The 9913-nt window shown below is 49.1% G+C and overlaps 1 protein-coding gene across 3 annotated transcripts in view; it reads right to left on the reverse strand.

Annotated features, from left to right (window-relative positions):
- HEATR5A (HEAT repeat containing 5A) overlaps positions 1–9913 on the reverse strand; it is a 131942-nt gene that overhangs the window by 14004 nt on the left and 108025 nt on the right. For all 3 annotated transcript variants that reach the window (XM_073577810.1, XM_073577811.1, XM_073577813.1), the window contains 5 exons: positions 2863–2990; positions 2174–2321; positions 1332–1604; positions 363–587; positions 139–281 (listed from right to left, as the gene is read on the reverse strand). In XM_073577810.1, the coding sequence (XP_073433911.1) occupies positions 139–281; positions 363–587; positions 1332–1604; positions 2174–2321; positions 2863–2990 (917 nt within the window). The remainder of the gene's footprint in view (positions 1–138; positions 282–362; positions 588–1331; positions 1605–2173; positions 2322–2862; positions 2991–9913) is intronic.

The following is a 9913-nucleotide window of genomic DNA, read 5'->3' on the forward strand; positions in this document are numbered from 1 at the left end:
TAATTTAATTGTAGGACTTTTTATTTAATTTTTTTGTAATCGGACTAAGATTGCTTGTCTTTTCCAATGCTAGCGTTGCCCATTCCTCCCCAGCTCAGTCCTCTATAGAAGGTCCCACGTCCTCCTGCCAAAGCTCACATTAGGGTCCTTGCTGTCCATGCTGTAATGGAATCTCTGCAGACAGGCATTCTGCAGTCCTGGTTCAGACATGACCTCTGGATTAGCGGACAGGAGGAATATTGTCACAGCCGTCAGCAGGGCAATCCTGTCCTTTTCTCCCTCTAGAGTAAGCGACAAACAAATGTCATTACAGGAAGAGTCTGTAATAGGAGGATTTGGTTTGTCCCCATCAAAAAGCATACCCAAATCCCAGGACTGAAGCATGGAGGATGCAGAACTGTGTAAAAGACTGGTCCATGAGGCTCTGCTCTTCTCTACACGAGACATTGGGGATGACACAATAACTTTTAGGGCTTGCAGAGCAGAGGTTATAGCCAGGGATAGTCGCCCATCAGGGTTTTTTTCAGCTGTGTGCTGCAAAACACCCACCACGAGGTATAGCAGAGTGGGAAGGACTGACACACTGCCTGTAAAAGGAAAGATAAGAACACACAATTATTAGGTCACATAGTATCTTTCTCTCTAGACCATAAAGGGGTTGTCACCCTTCATGAAATCTTTGTCCATCTGTGCAACTTGGTATAAAAAAAAAAAAAAAAAAACAACACATAAAAATGCTACACTCACCATGCGCTGGTCCACCAAGTAGTCTCCACCTCTGCTCCTGGTGACTGTTGCTGACGTTCCATTGACAGCCAATCAGTGAGCAGGGCGTTCCACATACACTGGCAGAGCTAACTGATTGGCATTGACTGCAGTGCTGACATCACATCTGCCATGCAGCAGCCAGACATCATGTGCAGCAGCAGGGACTTGTCAGTGGACCAGGGAATGGTGAGTAGAGCAAAGATTTGTTGTTTTTTTGTTTTTTTAAATGGATCAAACTGTACCCGAAAATAAGGATTTCTTAAAAGGGGTCAATTCCTTTAAGGATTGCAGCAGAGCCTGAATATTAGGCCACAGGTTGCTTAAATCAAGAGAAATTTTCACTTATAGCAAAAATTATGCAAGTAAATCATATCCCCCGCAGCTTTCCTTCAGCTTCTCTACGGGCTGCAGAATATTTGCAGTGATCATCAGCCTAAGGTCATCATGGATGTTAGTCTACTACAGCCCTGTAACATGCTCCAGGGGTAGAGACCATAATTAGGTGCTCCCTAGGGGCGGGTTGCTTAGATAGGTATCAGAGATCAGCAATTATTTTCACTCACCTTCTGGAGAACAGAGGGACGGCAGCTCAGCTAGAATAGCCAGAGAGGCCGAAATCAGCAAACTGGAATCACGAGACAGAGGTGGTTTTGTGGCATGTCTCCCGGTAAAGCTCCCCGAAAGGCGAGGACTGAGCTGGGGTAACTGTCTGATGAGGATACAAAGGCACAACTCCAGTGCAGCAAGTACCAGGGATCGGCCAGTCACTAAACCTCCAGTATCACGCCCCTCTCCAAACTCTGGTAAGGTTTCCTTCTCTTCTGCACCATCGTCAACTAAGGAAAAATGGAAGAAATCGCACATCAAGTGTTACACAGGAGATTGGTGCCTGATGATCTTCATTTCTTTATTTTTTTTCTTTTGAGTTAATGATCACCCTCTCTACAGTGGCCTAATCTGGCTCAGATGATTGCTGTAACGCTCTATCTTCAGGAGCACACAGCTCCCTGACCCAGTCTTCCTGCTTTGCCAGGGCTGGTGAGCTCTTGAAGATTGACAGTTCGGACCAGCAGTATGGTTTCACCGCTGGTCCGAACTGTGCTCTCTCCCAGGCTGCTAGCATAGGCCTCTGGAGGAAGGGAGAGGAACAGTCAAACTGAAGATCTTCAGATCCGGCCAGCTTCAGAGCAGCGCATGCTCCTTCCCTAGCTAACTGGCCTCTCAGACTGAAAGGTGGACGGTAACCTATAGAACGAGCTGTACACTAGAAGATTACAAATTCCTTCATTCTTAAGCACGGAGATGACTTTCAATAGAAGGTAATTTGCAAAGCTGTTAGTATATTTTATTACAATTACGTTGCAATTTTCAATATTTAAGAAATGGAAACAACCCCTTTAAATACCTTCTGCGCTCCTCCTCCTCTCTTGTACATGTTCCTGAGCTGCACTTAAGATTTGTTTCCCAACTTCCAAGGCCAGCAATTGTATTTCTGAAGATTCTCGCATTAGTAGTAATCGGTGCAATACGGAAATCAACTCAATAGCAAGTGTCTAGGAAATACAAGTACAGGAGAGCCCAATGAAAATCCATGAAAAAAACAAACACAAAAATAAAGCTCCATATTATGTGAAGTCCCCATTAGGTCATATGGCAGGGTGATTATGTTGGTGCATTTGCTCCTGCATGCTAGATGGTGTAAGTAATTACAACTGATCCACGCATCAGACTCTCCACATGCGGTGAGGTTGCCATTCAGTGGGCAGGAGCGTTGCACCCAGCGGATGGCCGGAACATGCATAAGAACAAACGTTCTCAGAACTTTGGAGTTATATTTTGATCTCATCCATCAATACAGGCTTATTAACTTTAGCATTTGTGTAAAAAAAACTGTGGTCGAATTTACTTGTACTTGCACAGCACAACGTATTATTGCACTAAATGTTTAGACTACACATTGCAATTAATATACAAGTTAAGTACAAGTAAAAGAATACTTCCACGAGACTCTATACGAGTGGCTCCCCCTTACTGATGCATTTCTGTACCCTCCGACTCCGCTACACGGTACACTAAAGTTGGGTCAAAATTTACCTGATCAGCCCCTACATGCGCCCTAGGCCAGACACCTCCTAGTAATGCCTTCATAGCCCGCAGACAAGCAGCGATTGTTTCCATAGGGGCATCCACGGGGAGGCAACAGAGAAATTCAACACAAATTCCTGGAGAAAAAAAACACGTTGAATTTAAAAATAAAAATAAAAAGTTTAAAAAACATGGATTTTTGTGATAACTCACCGTAAAATCCTTTTCTCCGAGACGCTCATTGGGGGACACAGGTACTGTGGGTGTATGCTACTGCCGCCTGGAGGCTGACACTAAGTGAAAAAAAGAGGTTTGCTCCTCCGCCGTATTCACCCTCGCCCCGATTGCGGGCGGAAACCAGTTTGGTGCCAAAGCAGTAGGAGAACAAACAAAAATCAGACATCAACCTTAATACAGGTAACAACATGTCTAGAAAATAGCCACCCTAGTTTCATACCGAAAGCATATTAATTAAATAAACCGAAGCCACTTGGCTAATAGGGTGGGTGCTGTGTCCCCCAATGAGCGTCTCGGAGAAAAGGATTTTACGGTGAGTTATCACAAAAATCCATGTTTCTCTTTCGCCTCATTGGGGGACACAGGTACTGTGGGACGTCCTAAAGCAGTCCCTGGGTGGGAAGTTGACTCACCGATCCAAGCTACATGCACCTCTTGTCTAAAGGTGCGCCACTGCTGCTTGGAGAATCCTACCCAGGCTCGCATCCGCCGAAGCCTGAGTATGGACATTGTAATGTTTAGTAAACGTGTGCAGGCTGGACCAGGTTGCTGCCTTGCAAACCTGTTCCGCCGAAGCGCCCACTGCCCGAGTATAGTGTGCTCTGATCCCTGCTGGAATCGGCGCGCCCCTGTCGCGGTAGGATTCCTGAATAACAACGAATCCATCTGGCTATGGTCGATTTTGAGGCAGCGAGTCCCTTCCTGCGACCCTAAGGGAGCACGAACAGCGTGTCCGACTGACGAAAAGGTGCCGTCCGCGACACGTACCTCCTGAGAGCTCTCACCAGGTCCAATGTATGAAGAGCGTTTTCCACACGGTGCACCGGTGCTGGACAGAAAGAGGGCAAGACAATATCCTCATTAATATGAAACAAGGAAACGACCTTTGGTAAAAAAAGGAGGAGCTGGTCTAAGAACCACCTTGTCTTTGTAAAAGGTCAGGAACGGGGCTAGGCAAGATAACGCTGCCAGCTCCGAGACCCTCCTGATCGATGTTATGGCTACCAGAAACACCACCTTCCAGGACAGGTATGATAAAAAGACATCCTGCAGCGGCTCAAATGGAGCTTCCTGCAGAACATTTAGGACCAGGTTAAGGTCCCAGGCGTCCATAGGTGCTTTATAGGGAGGAACCAAGTGGGAGACCCCCTGGATGAAAGTCTTCACCTGCAGGTTGGTAGCAATCCTGCGCTGAAAGAGGACGGATAAAGCCGATATCTGTCTTCTGAGAGAACTGGGAGCCAAGTCTGAGTCTAAACCAGACTGGAGAAAAGCCAAGATATTAGGGATGGAGAATCTCAGTGGCGAACAACCATTGCCCCGGCACCATGCAAAGAAAACCTTCCAAGTGTGATGGTAAACTCGTGCCGAGGTAGGCTTTCGGGCGCTAACCATCGTAGCAACCACCTTGCCCCCGAACTCCGCCTGCGTCAGAATCCAGGATTCAACGGCCATGCCGTCAAACACAGGGCCCCTGAGTTCGGGTGGCAGATCGGCCCTTGAGACAGAAGATCTGGGCGCTCTGGCAGGCGCCGTGGCACGTCGACGAGCAGCTGCACTAGATCTGCGTACCACGGCCGACGAGGCGAGTCTAGAGCCAGCAGAATCACTGGCACCCCCTCCGCCTTGATTTTCTTGATGACAGTCGGAAGCGGGGGAAACAGGTATGGCAGGCGAAACTGATTCCATGGCAGAACCAGCGCATCCACGGCGATTGCCTGCGGGTCCCAGGACCGTGCGACGAACATGGACACCTTGGCGTTCGCTCTGGATGCCATCAGATCCACATCTGGAGTTCCCCACCACTGGAAAATATGCTGAAAAACCTCTGGGTGAAGTGACCATTCTCCAGACGCAAGCCCCTGCCGGCTGAGAAAGTCGGCCGCCCAGTTCTCTACCCCCGGGATGTGGACCGCCGATATCAGCGAGCGGTTCCTCTCGGCCCATCGAAGCACGTGCCCTACTTTGCGCATGGTTTCCCTGATGCGGGTGCCCTCCTGGTGATTTATTTAAGCCACCGCCGTGGCGTTGTCCGACTGAATCCGGATGGGGTGGCCTGCTAGAAGGTGATGGAATCGATGCAGAGTCAGCCGGATCGCCCGTATCTCCAACAAGTTGATCGGGAGGGCTGCCTCCTGCGGTGACCACCGTCCCTGGGTAGTGTGCTGGCGGAAAACCGCTCCCCAGCTGAAAAGGCTGGCGTCGGTTGTGACCACCAGCCACTGATCTGGGGGGGGGGAGGGTTTCCCCTGAAGCAGGGGAGAACTGATTGTTCACCACTCTAGTGACTGCCTGACCTGAGAGGCCAACCAGCACCGATGATCGAGAGTGAATGGGTTCTTGACCCAGGCTGACAAGAGGGCGTGCTGCAGGGGACGAAGATGAAACTGGGCGAACGGGATCCCTTCCATCGCTGCCACCATTTTCCCCAGAATACTCATGCCGAAACGGATGGTGTGAGGGACTGGTTGGCGCAGTACTCGCACACCCTGCCGGAGGGTTGGGCCTTGTCTCGAGGGAGACTTACCAACCTCGGCAAGTGTCGAAGGTCATCCCTAAAAAGGAAATTCTCTGAGCTGGAACAAGGGATGACTTCCTTACATTGACTAACCACCCTAAGCGGGCAAGAGTATCTAGCGTAATGCTGACACTCTCCTCGCATGCCCGCCTTGAAGGGGCTTTGACCAAGAGGTCGTCTAAGTAGGTGGAATACTACTATGCCCCGGGAGTGCAGGATGGCCATGGGGACTGCCATGACCTTTGTGAACACTCTAGCGGCCGTGGCTAGCCCGAAGGGCAGCGCTGCAAACTGAAAATGTAGACTGTTGATGATGAAGTGTAGAAACCTTTGATGTGGAGGGAAAGTATTAAGTTACGTACCGGTAACGGTATTTTTAGGAAGCCCATGACAGCACCACGAGAGAGGGGATCCGCCCTTCAGGAACAGGAAACCTACAGATACAAAAGGGCGGCATCTCTCCCACGCATCAGTTGGATTACAGAGCTTGAGAGGCTACCATGGTTAGTACACAGCCTATAATATATACAACCTATCTATCCTATTTACCAAAACACATTTTATTTTTATTTTATTTTTTTTACACCATCTCCCACATAAGGTAATTTCGTGAACAATCTTCTAAAGGAGTGCACCCCTATATGTGAACAAGGGAGGGAACTAAGGGTGCTGTCATGGGCTTCCGAAAAATACCGTTACCGGTACGTAACTTAATACTTTATTCGGACTCCCATGACAGCACCACAAGAGAATTACAGAGATGTAAAACTAATTTAGGGAGGGACTACAGCCTGCAGAACCCTTAGCCCAAAGGTGAGATCTGAGGAGGCACGCATGTCTAACCGATAGTGGTTAAAAAAGGTGGAAGGAGATGACCAGGTGGCCGCCTTACATATCTGGTCAATTGACACTCCCGATCTCTCTGCCCAAGATGATGCCATGGCACAAGTGGAATGCGCCTTCAAATTCTGTGGAGACGGACCGCCACCTGCTGTGTAGGCAAGAGAGATAGCCTCCCTAATCCACCTTGCTAACGTGCGTTTTGATACTCTACCACCTTTCCTGGGCCCTTGGAAGGATAGGAATAATGCATTCTCCTTTTTCCAAGGATCCGTGGCTGATAAATATTTAAGTAAGCATCTCCTAACATCTAATGCCTGAAGTTTTTGTTCCTTAGGATTGGTCGGATTAGGGAGGAAAGAAGGCAGAACTATCTCTTGTGTCCTGTGAAAATGTGATGCTACTTTGGGAAGGTATGCCGGGTCCGGCCTTAGGATTACTCTATCCTGTAAGAACTCTGTGTAAGGGAGCAATCTGGAAAGTGCCTGTATGTCGCTTACTCTACGTGCGGATGTTATCGCCACCAGAAAAGCTGCCTTAAAGGAAAGGTGCCGCAATTTTATATAATTTGCAAAAAAAGAGTAAGTAACAAAACATGTTGTTTCAGCAAATGTTGTACTAACTAGGATTTATGGTTTGTTTGTAATAATGTTTTAATGTAGCCACTGGGCGCTGCCATCTTGATTTGCAGATCTGTGGAGGACTCATACAGTCTGCAAATATGGCCGTCCCTGGACATAGGAGACTGCGGTCGGCTCCCGACCCCACCATGCAGCCTCATTAGCAATGAACTGGGCACGCCCCTGTGGGCTGCACCATTCACTGCTGTAGGTGTGGCTGGGCGCCATTTTACTGTAGCCCAGTGCTATCTGCTGAGCTCCACTTTCTGCACCGTGCTTCCTGCTCCAGCTCCACTGTCCTCCTGCTCTGTCTCCGCCTCCTCACTCACAGCCCCAGTGATCTCCAGTAATCTGACACCTTTGCTTTTATGAGAGCTTTTATGGTGGTCTGAGGAGGACCGTGACATATACAGCCCATAGTCTAGTGTATAATTGGGGGGGGGCTGGAAGTTTCACCAGTGTGGGCATATCTGTAATACTGTCTACTGTGATACTGCCTGCTGAGCCGTGTATCTAATCCTCTCCTGTGTGATACTGCCTGCTGAGCCGTGTATCTAATCCTCTTCTGTGTGATACTGACTGCTGAACTGTGTATCTCATCCTCTCCTGCGTGATACTGTCTGCTGAGCCGTGTATCTAATCCTCTCCTGTGTGATAGTCTGCTGAGCCGTGTATCTAATCCTCTCCTGTGTGATACCGACTGCTGAACCGTGTATCTCATCCTCTCCTGTGTGATACTGACTGCTGAGCTGTGTATCTAATCCTCTCCTGTGTGATACTGACTGCTGAACCGTTTATCTCATCCTCTCCTGTGTGATACTGACTGCCGAGCCGTGTATCTAATCCTCTCCTGTGTGATACTGACTGCTGAACCGTGTATCTCATCCTCTCCTGTGTGATACTGACTGCTGAGCCGTGTATCTAATCCTCTCCTGTGTGATACTGACTGCTGAACCGTGTATCTCATCCTCTCCTGTGTGATACTGACTGCTGAGCCGTGTATCTAATCCTCTCCTGTGTGATAGTCTGCTGAGCCGTGTATCTAATCCTCTACTGTGTGATACTGACTGCTGAGCTATGTATCTAATCCTCTCCTGTGTGATAGTCTGCTGAGCCGTGTATCTAATCCTCTCCTGTGTGATACTGACTGCTGAACCGTGTATCTAATCCTCTCCTGTGTGATACTGTCTGCTGAGCCATGTATCTATTCCTATCCTGTGTGATACTGTCTGCTGAGCCGTGTATCTAATTCTCTGCCGTGTGATACTGCTCTCCTGAAATACTCTGTGCTGCTGTCACCCTGCTGGTTTTATGTGTGATCTACATGGTGGTATTGTGTATGATCTATATGGCGGCATTGTGTGTGAAGTATATGGCGGTATTATTTGTGATCTGCTAAAAGGGGACCCATTCTAGGGTGGTTCTGGCTGAGCACCTGCACACGGGTCAGGGGTAATAGGTGCAGTCAGGGGAGGGCTGGGGAGGCAACTGAAGAGAGGGGTCTCATTTTTATCATTACTGTATGGCTCCATTCCCCCCCAGCCTGCTTCCCAGCGTCACCCCGGACTGCGCCTGTCGCCTCGCTTTCACACATCGCCAGGACAGGATCTGAGGAGGGGAATGGGGTCTTTGCATGCAAAGTCTGGATCAGAACAGGCCATCAATCAGCAGAAATGTTTCCTGGATTTCTGTGCTGCTGTCTCCCTGCTCCTCACCCATATATCTCCCTCTGTGCCCGCCATAGACCAGCGCACTGCTCTCCTGAAATACTCTGTGCTGCTGTCACCCTGCTCCTCCCCCATACATCTCCCTCTGTGCCCCCCATAGACCAGCGCACTGCTCTCCTGAATTACTGTGTGCTGCTGTCACTCTGCTCCCTCTACCATATATCTCTCTGTGTGCCCCCCATAGACCAGCACACTGCTCTCCTGAAATACTCTATGCTGCTGTCACCCTGCTCCCTCCACCATATATCTCTCTGTGTGCCCCCCCATAGACCAGCACACTGCTCTCCTGAAATACTCTATGCTGCTGTCACCCTGCTCCCTCCACCATATATCTCTCTCTGTGCCCCCCCATAGACCAGCACACTGCTCTCCTGAAATACTCTGTGCTGCTGTCACCCTGCTCCCAGAATCCTTGCTGCCTGCCATCCTCAGTGACCGAAGACCCCATTCCTCGCCTCAGATCCTGTCCTGGCGATGTGTGAAAGCGAGGCGACAGGGGCCTGATATATGGAGGAAGGAGCAGGGTGACAGCAGCACAGAGTATTTCAGGAGAGCAGTGTGCTGGTCTATGGGGGGGTCACAGAGGGAGATGTATGGGGGAAGGAGCAGGGTGACAGCAGCACAGAGTATTTCAGGAGAGCAGTGTGCTGGTCTGTGGGGGGCACCCTGTTCGGTGCCAGGGATTGTACATAGAGCGCTGTGTTTTATACACGTGGATGGACCGTCTGCTTGTCTGCTCCACAGAAATCCAGGAAACATTTCTGCTGATTGGTGACCTGTTCTGATCCAGACTTTACATGAAAAGACAGTCAGTATAACTTTGCAGGCCCCATCAAAATGGCTGCTCACTGTGTTCCTAGATGTCATCCTCTCTTTTCCCTTAGCAAGCACCCAGTAGGTGAGGAGAGGAGTGACACCACACCCATGTCAGCAGATTCCGCCCATACAGTGTCCATTTTAGGGCATGATCATATATCAAAATCAAACATCATGGACACTATGCCCATAATTACTGCAGGACAGTAATGTGAGCTAGTTGTACAGTACACTAGGTTTTTGTGCCAAATTTCAGTATCTGCTCTCCCTAGTGTTAACAAGTGGAAATGCCAAACTTTTTA

The sequence above is a fragment of the Dendrobates tinctorius genome, unplaced genomic scaffold (assembly GCF_039654945.1).
Source record: "Dendrobates tinctorius isolate UK_male_01 unplaced genomic scaffold, ASM3965494v1 ptg000057l, whole genome shotgun sequence".
In the NCBI taxonomy this organism is placed as follows: Eukaryota; Metazoa; Chordata; class Amphibia; order Anura; family Dendrobatidae; genus Dendrobates; species Dendrobates tinctorius.